Source organism: Bidens hawaiensis, unplaced genomic scaffold (assembly GCF_021521415.1).
Source record: "Bidens hawaiensis isolate Kalapana, Puna unplaced genomic scaffold, B.hawaiensis_p1.1 tig00045227_1, whole genome shotgun sequence".
In the NCBI taxonomy this organism is placed as follows: domain Eukaryota; kingdom Viridiplantae; phylum Streptophyta; class Magnoliopsida; order Asterales; family Asteraceae; genus Bidens; species Bidens hawaiensis.
The window spans coordinates 82,449-100,059 of record NW_027498022.1 but is presented as its reverse complement, the minus strand read 5'-3'; the positions used below and the strand labels follow the sequence as shown (position 1 = coordinate 100,059).

The 17,611-nt window shown below is 35.9% G+C and overlaps 1 protein-coding gene across 1 annotated transcript; it reads right to left on the bottom strand.

The window, feature by feature from the left end:
• Positions 1-457: 457 nt before the first annotated feature.
• On the bottom strand, positions 458-7,523 carry LOC143595456 (mediator of RNA polymerase II transcription subunit 17). The gene is made up of 9 exons (XM_077074465.1): positions 7,449-7,523; positions 6,957-7,099; positions 6,653-6,872; positions 6,456-6,569; positions 5,524-5,609; positions 5,077-5,449; positions 2,425-2,805; positions 1,993-2,283; positions 458-806 (listed from the first exon to the last, which is right to left on the bottom strand). The coding sequence occupies exons 2-9, from the start codon at positions 7,043-7,045 to the stop codon at positions 483-485; spliced, it is 1,878 nt and encodes a 625-aa protein (XP_076930580.1). The 5' UTR covers positions 7,046-7,099; positions 7,449-7,523; the 3' UTR covers positions 458-482.
• Between the last annotated feature and the right edge of the window lie 10,088 nt (positions 7,524-17,611).

The window sequence follows — 17,611 nt, the reverse complement described above, 5'->3', positions numbered from 1 at the left end:
GTAAAATAGTCATTCTGCAGAGTTATTCAAAGGTCCAAGCAAACAACATCTTACTGGTTCAGCATTTACTGATTCAGACACTTAATCATTCAGACCTCTTAATGGTTCAACACTTGATGATTCAGCACTTGCCAAACAGCCCCTTAATTAGATTTCAAACATGAGATCCCAAGTCTTAATTATTATCACATTTCATTAGACCATAAAGTCAATTTGCCTATAAGTTTCAAACAAATTATTTTTTCTGTTTTACAAAATATACAAAATATGAAATCCGAATGTTTGGAAGACAAGCCATTGAAAATAAAAAACAGACTACTTTACGCTAATGGATAAAAAAAAAGCAATCAAATAGCATGGTTGCACGCACCCCACTCTTATCTCAATTTCACCGTCCAAAACCACCACCCAAATAATTATAAAAGAAAAGATAATATATTCTAATGTTCAAATTACTTGTAAAATAAAACATTGAAAACCTGTCAAAGGTTCCCACCATTGTTGTTGCACATGGTCACAAGGTCCAACAATGTTGCATACAACACATCTAAAGACAAATGACCTAGATATCTCTTTGTTTCACCATCCAAATCCTCTTTTTGAAGCTTGTATTCCTCTGCCGCATCGTTCTCCGCCACCAACCACCACGATATGCCGCCTTCAATGTCTTCCGGGTCCACCTGTGCCACAAGACCTACCACTTCACCTTGATCCAACTCAAAAGATAAACTTAAGAAATCTCGGCTCGCTTTCATTCCCACGATCAATGCTTCTTCATGCAACCAACGGATTATTTGACTCGCAACCTGTTTTCAAAATCACAGATTGAGCATAAATTTAATTTCTGAACAAAAGTAGTAGTCTTGTTTTCCTTGACACATACATGAACACGTTCGTTTCATAACCAATAATATGTCGGCAAGCATCAGAAACAGTTACATAACAGTCTCGTATATCAACAGTTGGTATAAATGCATTTAAATATGATTTGCAGCAAGAACCGAACAAGACAGTTATGTAACCACACATGTTTACTTCACACATCTAAATATCTTCTATGCGCTGTGTACAGGCGTAGTATTAGTGTATTCCCCCTCACCCTCCCTCCATTAAAAAGTGTTGATTCATGGCCTAACGTTTTTAAATACTCCCTTCGTCCCATTAAAAGTGTCATGGTTTAAAAAACACAAAGTTCAAGGTAGATTGAATGATTACTTTTTTTGCTTACCAAATGACAATAATGCCCTTGAACATTGGGTCCATCAATATTGTTTATTAATGTTAGTTGTGTGTGTTTAAGGGTAAACTTGGAAATTGGCTATAAATTTTGAAAGTGGACATTTGTAATGGGACAAATAAAAAGGGAAATATAGACACTTTTAACGGGACGGAGGGAGTAATATAGTATATGAAGTTATTTAAGTTCAAAAGATTGGTTGTACTGGTATGCTAGTAAATGAACACGACTGGGCATGTTCATTTTACTTTATATGAACACAGACAATAAATCGAATGAACATGTTCACGTTTTGTTCACGTTCATTCGTTAAGAAAAAGAAAAAACAACATGTTCGTGTTCGTTCGCGTTCGTTCATTAGATATCTAAACAAACAGTTCACGAACGTAAATGAACAAACATAAACAAAGACAAACGAACATATAGGCTTGTAATTTAAAGTTATGAACTAGAATTTAAAAAAAAACAACAAATATATAAAAGTATTAATACAAATACATACTTGAAATTTGCTGTTAGTCATAGACAAGCATGAATGTCCAGTTGGTTTACAGGCCTAGAAACTAGTATTTTATGAAAAAAGTCAACACAAGTTACCACTTTTCTCTTTTACCCTTCCAGCCTTTGCTCACTTCCAAATAATTACAGAACATTAAACTAATTTTATCAAGAATTAAGGGCACAGATTGTATCCTACTTTTTTAGATTAACATGTTTTTGTGCGTGCGTGTGTGTATGCAATTTACAAAACATACCTGCTGGAGAAGTATGACATGAAGATCGGCTAGATTGCATTCAAATCGGTTAATCGAATAACTGTTTTCAGATTTCCCTTTAAAAAGGCCAACCACATTTGGAGCACCTTCCCCTTCTATGGTTATGCAATCATCATTTACCACAACTTTGGTTAAAAACTGTGACGAGGATACCACGTAAGATGAGGTATGCAAGATCGACTGAGGAACATCAACCACCAGTGTCCAAGTAGACGTACGAGAATGCCATGTAGGATGAGACATCAAACCAACATACGATACACTCCTCGCCTACATGTACCATATAATAACAAAATAATATTATCCAACAAATAACAAATAGGAAATAGGAAATAAGAAATAATAAATAACAAAAACAATAACAACAACAACAATAATAATAATAATAATAATAAAGATTAAGACAATTACCAGATCTTCTAGTTTTGTTAGAACTTTGGATGAAAATATTCTGTGAGCCAACGACATGCAAAAATGGCCGAGAAGGTTTGGCCCGTCTTTTGGCAGTTGACCGACCAAACTTCGGTTCTTAGCTCGAACAAACACGTGTTCATGAAATAACTGCTTCAGGAGAATTTCCGAACTAATTCGGTTAGGAAGATATGACTGTTTCTGCTTTTCTTCACCTTCAATCATCGGCATGACATCATCTTCATTAGATGATGATGTCACAAGTGTAACAAAAACAGATGCTTCTTGATCTATGTTTAACTGCAAATGGTTTTCCCGAATACCCGTCACATTCATACCTAATGATGGGACAAATGCCTCTTGATTTATCAAATTAAAAACCTGCAAATAACCCACATACAGAAATTAAGATATAAAATTTTTTCCATCTTTTCTGCTTTAATATTAACATTAAGAGTTAACTACTAGTATACCCATATTGCAAGCATGGTCATTAGCTTTAAAAAATTACATCTACAGTCCCAGATAGTTAATAAATGTAACAAGGATGGGCATTAGTTTCTCCAAATAAGCATGTGAAATGACTAAAATGCCCTAACTACTCAAAAATAGAAACTATAAAAAAACTGGAAAAACTAATGTTCTGATACGAACCCGTCTTCTCTACGGGTGGGTATTAAGGCTAGATCCAATGAGGCTGAAGGGTCCAAAGGAGATAAAAGGGCAAGGATGACGAAGGGTCTAAGTAACTGCATCATTTATTAATAAATTGGTCTATATATATGTTCTTGTCCTAGTTTATAAGATATCCATGTTTTATATATATAAAAATATTAGGGTTTATTAACATTGTATTTGGAGAATCGCCATCTCGAATCGGCTAAATCGGAGACCTAATCCTTCTCGAATTGGATTAACCTATCAATCTCATCTTATAATTTCCGGGTTCTATCATTTGGTTCCATTGCCGGGAAACACGATGGTGCATGCCCGGAATAACCAGAAGGAAGGTAACGATTGTAGCAGTATTACATCTGATCAAATCGCTGCTCAATCGCTGCTCAATTGGCAGTCATCGCCACCAAGCTCCACGCCATAGTCTCCCAAATGAGGAGTGATGTTGCAGAAATCAAATCTGTGATGTTTGGAACACCCCTCCCGTGCAACAATCAAGATTTGGTCAACGAAGAAACCCCTGACAACAGCCCTAGCGTCGACGATGATCGAATTGAGCATGTTTTAGATCTTCAATTGAAGACCCAAGATCAATCTGAGCATGCTTCAGATGTTCAATTGAACATTGAAGATCAGTTTTTGGGTGTTAAATTGAAGGTCGAAAATTGGGATAAACGAAACCGCTCAAAGGAGTTTGAACAGAAAGTAACATTCAGTAGCCTTGATATACCTATCGGGGTCACTAATGAAGTTCAGAAACACTTGGATGCTGATTCTTGGTATGTTAGAAAAGTTGATGCTTGTGAAGAACAACCTAGACTTGAAGAGATGCAGATGCAAAAGGTGGGTGTTCTGTGCAACCTAAGGCCATCAACCAGGAGGGGAATTAATTCACAAGCAATGGTTCGTTGTGCTAGTAATCATACCACTTCTATGCCTTTTTTGACTATTAGATATGAGAATATCAACCTGCAGCCATGTTCCATCCAAGACCATTGTAGGGTCCTTCAGTCAGTTTGAGACCGTTGCGGAGTCCAGGAAGCCGGTCAAGCTACAATTGAATGGTTAATCGCTTGGTACATTATATATCGTATTTCTGACTTGAGGACAAGTCTTATTCTCGGGGACGGGGACGATGAGAATGATAAATGGGCAGGACATGATGGGCAGAATGATCCAAACATGCTGAAAAGTGGAAACGGAGGAAGCCCTCTCGATGATTTGGAGAAAGCCCAAGATTGTGTGGCAGATGTTGTTGTAGGTTTGGAAGAAACCCAGTCCTATCTAAAGCATCTTGAACTGAATTATGGGGTTAGAGATCTGGTTCAAGACAATTGCCAGGTCCTGGAAACCGTCCTGCTTATTATTAAAGATGTGAAAATTTATCTCCATCTACATTCGGTTCATGACAATCACTGGCTGCAGAAAGTCGATCAACCTATAATGGAATGGCTTATTGCTTGGCGCAACACTTCTCTTCCCGACTTGAGGACAAGTCGTTTGTCCCGGCGGGATGTATTGATACGAACCCGTCTTCTCTACGGGTGGGTATTAAGGCTAGATCCAATGAGGCTGAAGGGTCCAAAGGAGATAAAAGGGCAAGGATGACGAAGGGTCTAAGTAACTGCATCATTTATTAATAAATTGGGTCTATATATATGTTCTTGTCCTAGTTTATAAGATATCCATGTTTTATATATATAAAAATATTAGGGTTTATTAACCTTGTATTTGGAGAATCGCCATCTCGAATCGGCTAAATCGGAGACCTAATCCTTCTCGAATTGGATTAACCTATCAATCTCATCTTATAATTTCCGGGTTCTATAATGTTCATCCATTTCAAGGGCCATCTGTGTCACATTATCAATTCAGGACCATAGATGCAATTTATCAAAGTGACCATATTAGCAATATGGACATACCACAGGGAGCATCTGTATAACTAACTTTAACTTTAATATACGTATTAATTACCTGCTCATCAAAAACAGCTCGATGAACTTCACGAAGGTCAGAATGCCTTTGTTTTACACTGCCATCGTCACTTTTATCTTCTTTATCAGAATCTTCTGAAAATTCTGAAACTCTTGTATTTGATCTTCGTATAATATTATTGGAATCTCCATTAACGAACCCGAATCGAAGAGTGTGACATGATTTTGAAGATAAATTCAACGCAAGCATTCCAGCATTATCATGTTCAACACGAACCATTGATAGTGAAGTTGGCCGAAACACAGATTTTGGATCATATAATGTATAATCAAATAAATCAATGTAAAACCCTTCATTCCCAGCAGCAGTTGCAGCCATGCGGTGCCTTTTAATTTTCCAATTCTGTTGCAGTCTGTTAAACTAGTTAGAATAATAAATAAATAGAATAATAATAATAATAATAATAATTGTTAAATTATAACTGACCTAATTAGAGCTCCATAGAATCGAGCCTCTCTGGCAACTTGCTTCTCTAATGATTTGGCAGATTGATTAAAATACTTACCAAGGTGCTGAAATACAGAAATAGACAATTTTTCAAATATATCATGTTATTAAGAGCTTGGTAAGTGAGGGTATTTGGTTCGCATAATCATAATTAGGGGTGTAAGAGAGCCAAGCAACTTGTGAGCCACTGGAGATCAGCTCGCTAAAAGCTCAAATCAAGCAGAGCTTAATTGAGGTCAAGCCTAAAAGTAAGCTTGATTAATACACAAGCCTGGGCCCGAGTTTCATCTGTCGAGCTCTAGCCGGCTCACGTACGTATCATTTATAATAACTTTCAATGTATTAAATATATATTTATATTAATTAGTATTTTATATAAAATTATGATAAAAATTAACTTACAATATTACAATATATATTTATTTTAATAAATATAAATGTAAATAAACTAAATAATGAACAACAAACGAGCCGAGCTCAAGCCCTAGCTTCACATATCGAGCTAGAGCTGGCTTGGGAGCCTAAACTAGCCAATACTATTTACAGAAATTTCATTTAATATGTTAGATATAAATTTTTACAGTAATTATTATACATTAAAGTAATTATAAATGAACATAAACTGTCTGATAAATAAAAATCGACCCAAGTTCGAGCTCTCGTAAGTTAAACGAGCCGAGCCGAGCTCTCGAAAAAAAAAATTTATACTAATTATTAGTATAAATAAAGCTATAATAAGAAACAATAAAAAACATATATTATGTTATATAAAAAAATTGTAAACAAAATACATATAGAAATAATTGCAAACTATAAAACAAACAATGCATGAGCCGAACTCGAGCCTAGTGGAGCTCAGCAAGGCTCTACACCCCTAATTGTAATACATAAGGGTGTTTTAGTCTTTTTACACGGAAGCATTGTAGTTTTGTAGCGGTAGATACTGCGAGGTCAGACAAGAGTTCATTAGGCAACTGTTTTGGTCTGGTCATGCCCGCCACTGTGACAGCATCATTAGCTTCAACCTACAAACAAAACTTATAAATGTAACATCATAACGCATTTTTTTTACACATACCATAAATCATAAAACAACTATTTGACTTACGGTGTTAATAAGATCAATAATAACAGAAAGCTCCTGATGAGCCGACTGTAAATTCTCAATCATGTTCTGCCATGGCCACGGTTGTGATGATGATGCATCTTTTGAAGAAGCGGCTGTTTCACCTTTTTTCTGTTTTTTATTTGTATCTTCTCTCTCTACGGCCCATGCAAAGTCTATTCGGCGGATTAAATTTTCTCGGTTATCATCGTAACTTAAATATCTGCAATAAAAAATAATAATTATATAAAGATTTAGAAATGGACTGATTGAAAAGCTGTTAAATTGGGTGTGATGATGGTCATACGGAGGGAATCTTTCGGCTCCATTTTCTTCGATTACTTGTAAACGTTTGACCGGGAGTTTGTCGAGAGAGAGACTCAAATCACCATCCATTTCTTCAAAGTTTCTCACTGGCGAGTATTTTGTTTTGTAAATTAAGTTGGATCACTGCATATTTGAATGAAGTTAAAGCTAATTTAACTTACTCTCCTTTTATATCTAACTAGCCCTAAGTTATCAATCAAAATAATTATATATCTGTGAAGAAAAGAATGTATGCAGAATATCATAAACAATGTAGCAAAATATGAGATATATTCGATTAAAATGGTAAATCATTTTAGTTTCGTTTGTTAGATTTCTGTTGGTGTAGTAATAGAATAAACGACTGAAGAAACAATTACAAAAGAAAAGGAACCTGGAACAACATGGCGTCCAAAGGGTTTACGATTTCTGACTAATATTCAACACAATAAATCCAAGTAATATAATAGATAGAAGAAGCCAAGGCGGTTACCTGGATCTAGGGTTTGAAAATCACAAGCAGCACGTGTAGATAGAAGAAGAGCTACACTTCGTGATTAACTTATTAGATCATGTACTGTTAGGGCTTATGGTCGCCCAGATTTTGTACAAAAACAGGCCGTAGTCATAACTCTTCACATCCAGGGGTTATGCGTCACGTGGCGCCCTGTCACTTTTACACTTTTTGTTTTTTTTTAATTTTTAATAAGAATAATCAAATAACAATAATATTTTATTAAATAAATATTACAAGAAAATAAAAAAAACTATTCGTCGTTGTCGTCGTCGTCTTCGCCCTCTTCGTCGTCGTTGTCTTCGCCCTCTTCGTCGTCGTCCTCGTCCTCCTCATCGTCCTCATCGTCGTTTTCCTCGTCGTCGTTGTCTTCATCATCGTCTTCATTGTTGCCCTCGTTTTGATCATCGTTTTCACCAGGTAGAGGCCGATACATCCAAAGATGTTGGACCAAATCCTCCTTTAGTGCGTTATGTATCTCTCTTGACTGCACAGAATCCGAGTTTTTGAGTCGTTGCTCCATACTTGCCGGAGTCCGTGGTGGATCCGGGTCCGGTATGAAAGTTGGACATATTGCTCTTCCCTCGTCCTCGATGATCATGTTATGCATTATGATACACGCATACATAGCACATCTCATTCTTTCTAAAGACCACAGACGACAAGGATGTTTAACATAATGTCATCGTTGTTGAAGAACACCAAAACACCTCTCGATATCCTTTCTCGCAGACTCTTGCACTTTCCTAAAATAGTGTCTTTTTTCATCCATCGGGTCTCTGAATGTTTTAACAATTATCGCGAACTCTGGGTATATTTCATCACCCAGATAGTACCCATGATCGTAGAAGTTATCGTTAGCCCAAAACGAAGCGACGGGAACGGTCCCAGATATGTAACTCTCCATCACAGGAGACTGCTCTAAGACGGTTATGTCATTGTTGGAACCGGGAACACCAAAGAATGCCGACCAAATCCAAAGGTCGTATGAAGCGATCGCTTGAAGGCTGACCGTTGGTCCCTTTTGGTCACCTCGTGTGAATTGACCTCGCCATGCAGTTGGACAATTAGCCCATTCCCAATGCATGCAATCTACACTTCCTATCATGCCGGGGAAACCATGTACCCTTGTATGTGCCTCGTAAAGACATTGTAGATCGTTAACGTTGGGCTCTCTCAGATAATGTGGTCCATATAGTTTAAATATTCCTATATTTTACAAAATTTTTATAAAATAAATTATCACAGTAAACAAGTGATAAACTATTTAAAAAAAACAAAACGTACCGTAACAAAAATACTCCAAGGTGTCCCGAGTTGTTTTTCCGGCCATCTTTAAATACTCGTCGTTGATGTCGGTCGTGTTTCCGTAGGCGAGCACGCGCACGACTGACGTAACCTTCTGAATAGCCGTGAATCCTAGCGTCCCTCGAGCGTCAGGCTTTTGCTTAAAGTAATCAAACTCACACTCCAAATCATTGGTGATGCGCATAAATAAATTTTTAGACATCCGAAAACGACGCCTAAAGGTCTTCGGGTTCTTGTATCTCGGCGTGTCGCAGAAGTAATCCGCCATCAACCGGTTGTTGGTTTCGGCACGATCTCGTTCGATATATGCTCTTGTTGAAACGGGGGGTGGAGAGCTAATCGCACCCGTAACGGAACTCATATACTGTGTCGCGAGCATAATCGCACTCGTAATCGCCCGTTCCTCCTCCACGTCCTTGGCTTGTTGGTCGGGCCCGAAAAACTGTTTATATATAGATGGAGGATCCATATATAGTGAATTTGGTGTAAAGGAATTTTTATAGAGTTGAAAGAGAATTTTTATAAATTTAATGAGGTTTAATTGGGGATGAAATGGTTTAATATATAGGAAATAATTTTTTTTTTTAATTTTGCAACGGTCAACTTTGGATTTGGTGCCATTCTCAGTGTTTTATATACAACGCTTGCAAAATTGAAATCAACATAACGCAGGGGGGGCGGTGTACCCCCCGCGTTTTGAGCCATAACGCAGGTGGCAAAGCCACCACTACGGGTGGTCTTAATAAAATCATACAACGCCCGATCGGAAGATAGAGGATGGTGGTGTCGGAATGTAAACTAACTGCTTTATCTTTTTTTTTTTCGGAATGGCAACTTTCATTAAAAGAACCCAAGCAAGAAACTAGAGCCAAAGAACAACACAAAAATTAAAACGAAAAATTACACCATTCTCTCCAATTTAAGCTAAGGAACGAAGATCTATTTTTAATCCATAAAAACGACAAGGATTTGATGTCCTCCAACAACTTTGAAACCGAATATGCTTTGTCTTCAAAAACTACATCATTTCTTGCTTTCCAAATACTTCAACACGCCGCCATGATAAAGCCTTGAACAACTTTTTTTCTTTTTAGTACACAAAGGAGCAGTTTTGTGAATGGATAAAAGATCACGAACCGAGAGAGCATGTATGACAGGAATTTTACACCATGAGCTAATCGCGTGCCAAACCCGAACCGCAACCTGACAAGAAGTGAGAAGATGACCTGCATTTTCAATGCAATCCTCACAAAGTAGACAAGAAATGGAGTCAACATGAATGTTCCTAAAAGCGAGGCCTTCCCGGGTAGCAATACGATCCATCTCCGCCAACCAAACGAAGATGTTAACCTTTTTCGGGACCCAGTTGTTCCAAGCCATAACGAAGGGAGCGTTGTGACCAATCGTGTTGAATAGAACTTGCTTCATTGAGGCAACTGAGAAACTTCCTGATTTATCTTCAATCCATACCCATTTGTCTTTATGGCCAGATAAAACCACCTAGTTACACATATTTACTAAATCAACCAACTCGGACGTTTCAGTCCCGTTTAAACTCCTTCTTTTCCACTGCCAATTCCAAATCTGTGCATGAACATCAAAACAATCTGCAACAACACAATTCTTTTTTGGACGTTATTAAATAAATTTGGAGAGATCTGTTTAAGTGGCTCTGTGAACAACCACGGGTCGATCCAAAAACGGATATCCAACCTGTTCCCGACAATTCCTTTGATCATGTTTTCCAAATTCAAATTTAAAACCGCCAATGATTTTCTAGTTTTGCTATAGTATTCCAAACACCAGTAAAACGCTTAGCGTGTGGCAAGACTGGCCATGTTCTATTCGAACCGTGAATAGCCAAAATTACTTTTCTCCATAGAGCCTCACGATCCACCTTAAAGCACCACCACCATCTTGTTAATAAAGCAATATTTGTATCCTGCAAAGGGGTGAGGCCGAGACCACCCTTATCAACTGGGGAAGTGATTTTGTCCCAACTAACCCAGCAAATTCGATTTGAATCTGCATTTCCGCCCCAAAAAAATTTTCTTCGTTTTACTTCAAGTTGAGGGGCTTTGTAGAGAGAGAGAAAAAGTATGTTGGCAAAGTTTCCATAACAAATTTTAAAAGAGTAAGCCTGCCACCTGAGCACAAAATAGAAGATTTCCAAAGAGCTAAATGAGTATCAAACGTATCAATGATCTTAGACCAGTTGGCAATACGATTCATGTTAGCCCCTACCATTAGGCCCAAATAAGTAAATGACATTTGTGCCGGGTTGCAGCTCAGAACATTATAAGTAAAGAAAATGGCATTCATGTTAGCCCCTACCATTTGGTTGCAGCCCAAATAACTAACTGCTTTATCTACATCTAATCAATCATACCCGAGTTATAAGTACATATTTATGAAGCAATACAAAAAAAACAAAGTTCACCAGTTATATAGAAACTAATAATAATAATAATAATAATAATAATAATAATAATAATGTAAAGAAAATGTCATCATGGTGTGTGACCTAAATAAGTTAAATATAAGCCCTAATGTATTCATTTTCTTCCTAAAAATCCTTAACTTTAATTCTACTTTTCCAAGAATTCATATCCTCAACTATGTCTTCGGAAAGGTTTAAGTCTATCAAATCACGCCTAATCCTCTCATCCCAAGTCAATTTTGGTCGTCCTCTACCCCTCCTCCCCTCTATAGTAATGTTTTCTACAGATCTAACAGGATTCGTCGCCTGTCTTCTCTTCACGTGTCCAAACCATCTCAATCTCCACTCTCTTGTCTTGTCTGCTATGTTCGCCACCCCTAATTTCTTCCGAAATACCATGTTTGTTATCCGGTCTAACCTTGTGTGCCCACACATCCAATGTAGCATTCTCATTTCTACTACCTCCATCTTCCGCACTTGTGCCTTCTTGATGACCCAACAATCTGTTCCATATAGCATTGCATGTCTAACTGCAACCCTATAGAATTTTCCCTTTAGTTTATTTGGGAAACTCTAGTCGCACAATATACCTGTGGCTGCTTTCTATCTAGACCATCCTACCTGAACTCGATGGGTCACATCACTGTCTAGTTCCTCATCTCTCTGAACAAATGATCCTAGGTACTTGAACTTCGTTATTTGCGGAACCACCTGCCCTTCTATGGTGGTCTGTGTGTCCTCATCGTCGTTTATCCCACCAAAATCACAGAGTAGGTACTCCGTCTTAGAGCGGCTAATCTTTAAACCTTTTGTCTCTAAGGTTGTTCGGCACTCCTCAAGCCTCCTGTTTAAATCTTGTTTTCTCTCAGCAAGTAACACAATATCTCAGCAAATAACACTATATCTATATCTATGTTCTATATTATCTATAAAACATATCGAATGGATATTTCCCTTTTTTAAGACGCCGTTATATTTATGAGACTTCATCGCCGACAACCAATTCAACCACTTTGGCCTTCTGTTACAGATTACCACCGCAATTCAGATGCTCTCGCCATCAATTACATTAAAATTACTCCTTCCGGAGACTCTTCATATACTTTACGCATCGGATTCTTGGAAATCAAATCAAAACCACATGCTGGCTGCTCAATTGAAATACTCTCTCTCTCTCTCAATCCTTCATGGTCCAATACAAGGATATATTTCAAGCTAGGTATTCTTTCTATTGATCTTTTAGGCGAATGCCAAACGAACGTGCGTGAGCAGTCTATTTTCCGGTCGATTCCAGGTAATCCATATCTACCTTGTTCGATTTCATTCCAATTGATACTCATTTGAGTTTCTTATTGCATAATTGATCAAGGTTTGCCCCACTGGCATTTCATATCCGTTGGATTATGATGTATAATTTATTGATTTTGAAGATGCCTGTCAAGTGTTCAACGAAATGCCAAGTGTTTCTTGATCAGCTCCAACAACTCGACACTCTAATAGTTTCGGTAAGCGGTTTGTAAATTTGTATATTCTGCTATCATATCATTTATATCTATGTATGTTATGGTGTAAACTTGTTTAGTTAGTTTTCTTTTATTCGTGACATATGCAGGTGGTTTGATATCTGTTGTCGCGATTTGAGCCAAGTCACTGAACTATGTCATACGGGTCTCCTGGCTGCTGAGCCAAAAGATGCAAGCGAGGCTGCATGGTCCAAAGCATTTGGTACAATGATAACCTTGGCTTTAACTGATATCATTGCAGTTAATCGATTGTCACTTGGCATGACATCATCGGAGGATGGCAAGTGCCCACTTGCAACCTTTGTTGCAGCCAGAACAGTCTAATCCTTTTGCGCCGATGTTAACATGGATTTCAGCCTCAAAATACCTACTGTTGGTTTTGATTTAAGGTAAGCTTGTTGCTATTGTTTCCCACTGATATTGTTTTGTATTTAGTAGAGAAAATAACATTGTAAACATAACTTTTGCTACTCTTTAGTTTTGCTTCCTTAAGGTGTTCGTAATTGTATCCCATAATTTGGCTTTTAACTAGCGAATTTTTGTTTTTTTTATGGACGAATATATCATTATAAATGCACTTCCTCTTTCAGTCATGGCCTGGTTTAAATCACCATCTTTGTTTTTCCTACCTACCAAGTAAGGGCGCAAACGAGCCGAGCTCGACTAGGCTAGAGCTCGTATCATTCATTTCACACAAAGTTCGAGCTCGAGCTCGGCTTGTTTCGAATTCTATTTATAAATCTCGAAGTCAGCTCGTTTACTCTTTATTAGTTTCTTTTTATATATTAATAACGGTATATATATATACGTATGTATTTTAGTTATTATTTTAAATATAACATAATATAGAATTTTTTTATTTTTCTCTAAACTTCATGTATATTGATAATTATTATTATAAGTGAAGCTTGGCCTCAGTCCCGTATACTAAACGATCTTATTTTAGGCCCGATCTCCGGCTCAAGCTCGTTTAAACTGGGCCCGATCGAGCTGTAAAGCAGATTTTAGGGCTAAAAAATCACTGTAATAAAAAATCACATTTTGGTCAAAGATATTCTTTTAACAAATTTGATAATCAGTGTTTTTTCATTTTTATTTTTGGCTATTTGTTAAAAAATTGAGTTTGACAAAAACGTGTTGGCCCCTAAACCAATTCTGTTACTTATACCCGATAACTTTTGGTCAATCTTAGCCTGTAGTTTTGACACTTTTAACTTTTTAGTAGAACTTATTTGTCATTTATTAATTGTCTTCAGGCTTACCATAAAGATTTACTAATAAAAAGTGATCCTAAATAACAGGCAGCCCTCATGTATCTTGAATCCAGCTTGATAGCTTAATCACATTCTTTTACAGGGTCAGACAACCTGTTTAAACACTTATAGCCAGATTTAACTAAACTCGTAAGTTTACACAACTTTGACTTTTTAGTAGCTTCCTATTGAAATATTTCAAGTTTCTTTTATTTCTAATATGGTGATTGTGTAAATTAGTTGGAGCACAAAGTATATGTCTCGACCTCCATTTCCTATATCGTTAAACATAGAACATGCTCATAATATGTGCCACATACAAACCAGGTAACGTGGTTTATTTGATTATAATGTTTCCATATGTTGTTTGGATTAGTATTTTGGAACCATTACATGTCCATTTCAGATCAGGTCTGAAGAATCTATTTTTAATATTTGGACACATAGATATCCTTCCCGGTCTTCTTTATGCCTCATTTGATTATTTTGCTTTTGAGTATGTAGAAACTTAGGGGATTATTATCTCTTCCACATGATTGGTGGAAAGGTATTATCTTTACTTGATTTTTTCAGTTTTGAATTATATTAGTTAATGGTACAAGGATTTTGTGTTTTAAATACGTTGTGACCATTTTTTATGTTCAGTCACATGCTTATTTATATTAACGTTTTTATGTGAATTTTATTATATAAATACAACCCAAAAACCAGTTAAGCAACATTATAATATTGACAACACTGGCGTGTAAAAGACGTGACCGTATCGGGCTGTTTTCATTGCACCTCGTGTACCTTAGGTGCTCAAACGTGGCGGGCCTTGCGCCTTAATGTGCCTCACGACCAAGGTACTCTTTTTTAAACCAAGTTACTGCGATAGTGTAGCAGCTTGTTTCTTTGCCTAATAAGTATATGTTAGTGGCAGAGATTCTGCTATCAACGGTAATTTTTTGCAAATATTCTGCTTTCAAGGTATTTCCGACACATTTACTTATAAACAGGCTGCTTTGAGTTAAATTTTTTCTGACAGGTCAAAATAATAAAAATGTAAAATAAAAATAAAAATAAAAATTGCAGAGGTTAATAAATAATATCTAACAAGTAATTTTTTATTGGTTTGAGTCACATTTACCAAGTCACTTTAAATCCGGTGCGGGTTGTGTTTACTCGAAAATGTTTATTTTTTTCAGTTTTTAAAACTTTTAATAAATAAACATTTGCTTAACATAGCAAGCATGGTACATAACTAAACTGGCCCGTTTGAGATTAACATGACCAAATCCACCTGCTTTTAATTTATAAGTCATTCGGTGATAATTAAGCCATGAGATTCTCTTTTAACTAATTTTTAGCATGCATTTTTTTTATAATAGTCTCAATCTAAATAGACGAGCCACTTCACAACACATTTCATGTGTAACTGTTTTAAGGCTGAATGAGTGTATCCAGTTCTTTGTGTGATTTGTTTCCATAATGAAATTTTAGACAACAGCTATTTTTATCATTTGTTTATAGATTCTACTTCTTACTATGGATAAGTTGTACTAAAGTGCAATGATCTGAAACCGTGAGACCAAACCGGAACCAAACTGTTAGTAACGGTTCGGTTTGCTTCGCTTTTGAATTTAAACGATTTGGTTTCGGTTTTCAATATGAAAAACCATGATTCGATCTAAAAACCGGCCAAAACGGACCTTGAACACCCCTACACGAATCGATTAAACATAAAAATCTACCGAACGTCACCCAAATCCCGATTTTAGAACCAAAACCCAAACAACTGACCCGAGGAAACAAAATTCTAGAGAACAAATACGAGTTTGTTTTTCTGTTACTAACTGAAATCGATTACCAAAAACAGACCCAATACAAAACCCACTCGAAACCTGAGTAAATGATGCTTGACTTTTTTTAACATAAACCTTAACCCGGAACCTGTTACACAACACCAACTTACTCGACCTGAAGCAACCGGAAACTCAATTAGAGAACACCTGAAAATCGAACTAACAGACTCAAAGCCTAAACCCAAGAAAAAAGGTTTGAGACATGCTCAAATTATAGATGTAATGCTACATATTATATTAAGCAGACTTTGTATACATCAAATTGTGTTTGTGTATATAGCTTGAGAATATTTGATGTAAAGTTAGGTTACTTATTATGTTAAGCACACTTGTTTGGATAGCTTTAGAATATTAGATGTAATGTTACAGATCATATTAATCAAGCTTGTTTAGATAGCTCAAATTAAATTGTGTTTGCATGATATACTTGTGGTTGGCGATATGGAAAAACGAAGGTTTAAGAGCTCAAATCCTAAAAACCATGCTAAGTTCGGCTTTGGTTTTAATGATAAAGGAAAAGATCACAAGGAGTACATGGGTGCTCTTCTTGGGAACAAGAATATTTTTTTAAGCATGAGCAGGTTAAAGAGCTCTCTTAAATCAGATGGATTCGTGATTGTAATAGTAATAAGGATCAGATGTGGTCTAGGCATTAGCACACGCTTTTAAGTTTGTTCTAAAATTACGATTTATTATTATATATATATGTGTTGTTTTGTGTAACTTTTTTATCTAACTATACTAATAAAAGAAAATAATGAAGATGATGTGGTAATCCCACATTCATTCTTGGCCTAATCTCTCTTCTCATTCATTTGACTTATCCATGGGTTATGGAGCAAATCCATATTAAAAAATGGGTTATAATTTCCTTTATAATTCTCTAATCTCTTATTTAATTCTACCTAACAATCCATGGGTCAAGATAATTTTGACAAATGGGTTATAATTTCATTTCTAATTATCTAATTTTTCATCTTATTCATTCTAACAATCCATAGGTCATGCCGTCATGGGACAAAAAATTTTTGAGAAATGAGTTATAATTTTCATTCTAATTTTCTAATATTTCATCTCATTTATCATGATTATCCACGGGTAATTTGTCAAAACAATTTATGCAAATATTGTATATAAAAAATTGATTTGTAAATTTGAGATTCTAGACTTCTTATTGTTTGTATTATATATTTTATTTTTACCTTTAATTTTGTTCATTTCTTTCAAAAAATGGATCTTTTTGTTTTTATTATTTGATAAATCCCGTGTAATACACGGGTTTGTTTGTATTATATATTTTATTTTTACCTTTAATTTTGTTCATTTCTTTCAAAAAATGGATCTTTTTATTTTTATTATTTGATAAATCCCGTGTAATACACTAGTTTGTTTGTATTATATATTTTATTTTTCCCTTTAATTTTGTTCATTTCTTTCAAAAAATGGATATTTTTATTTTTATTATTTGATAAATCCCGTGTAATACACGGGTTCAAAAGCTAGTTATTTATATGTGTAAAAAATAGTTGGTTGGTTGGAGATTATTTAGATCATAATTAGCCGTAATGAGAATTTAAATTGGTACATCATATAATCATGTTTAGAAAATGTGATCTTCTGTCAATATATTTTATACAATTTAGTTACTAAACTTGTAATTAATTCTTACTTTATAGAGTGTATTCTTCAATGAGACTCTTATCTATCCCGTTATTTAAGTCGGTTAATGCCTTATGGTTTTCTTAATTTCCATCACATTGCTACTTGTCATTTT

Coding starts and splice junctions, on each gene's coding strand:
- LOC143595456 (XM_077074465.1), bottom strand. CDS start 7,045: ATGGATGGTGATTTGAGTCTCTCTCTCGACAAACTCCCGGTCAAACGT. Junction 6,570..6,652: donor TTATTGATCTTATTAACACC/GTAAGTCAAATA, acceptor TTTTGTTTGTAG/GTTGAAGCTAATGATGCTGT. Junction 2,806..5,076: donor GAGCTGTTTTTGATGAGCAG/GTAATTAATACG, acceptor GGTTATTTGCAG/GTTTTTAATTTGATAAATCA.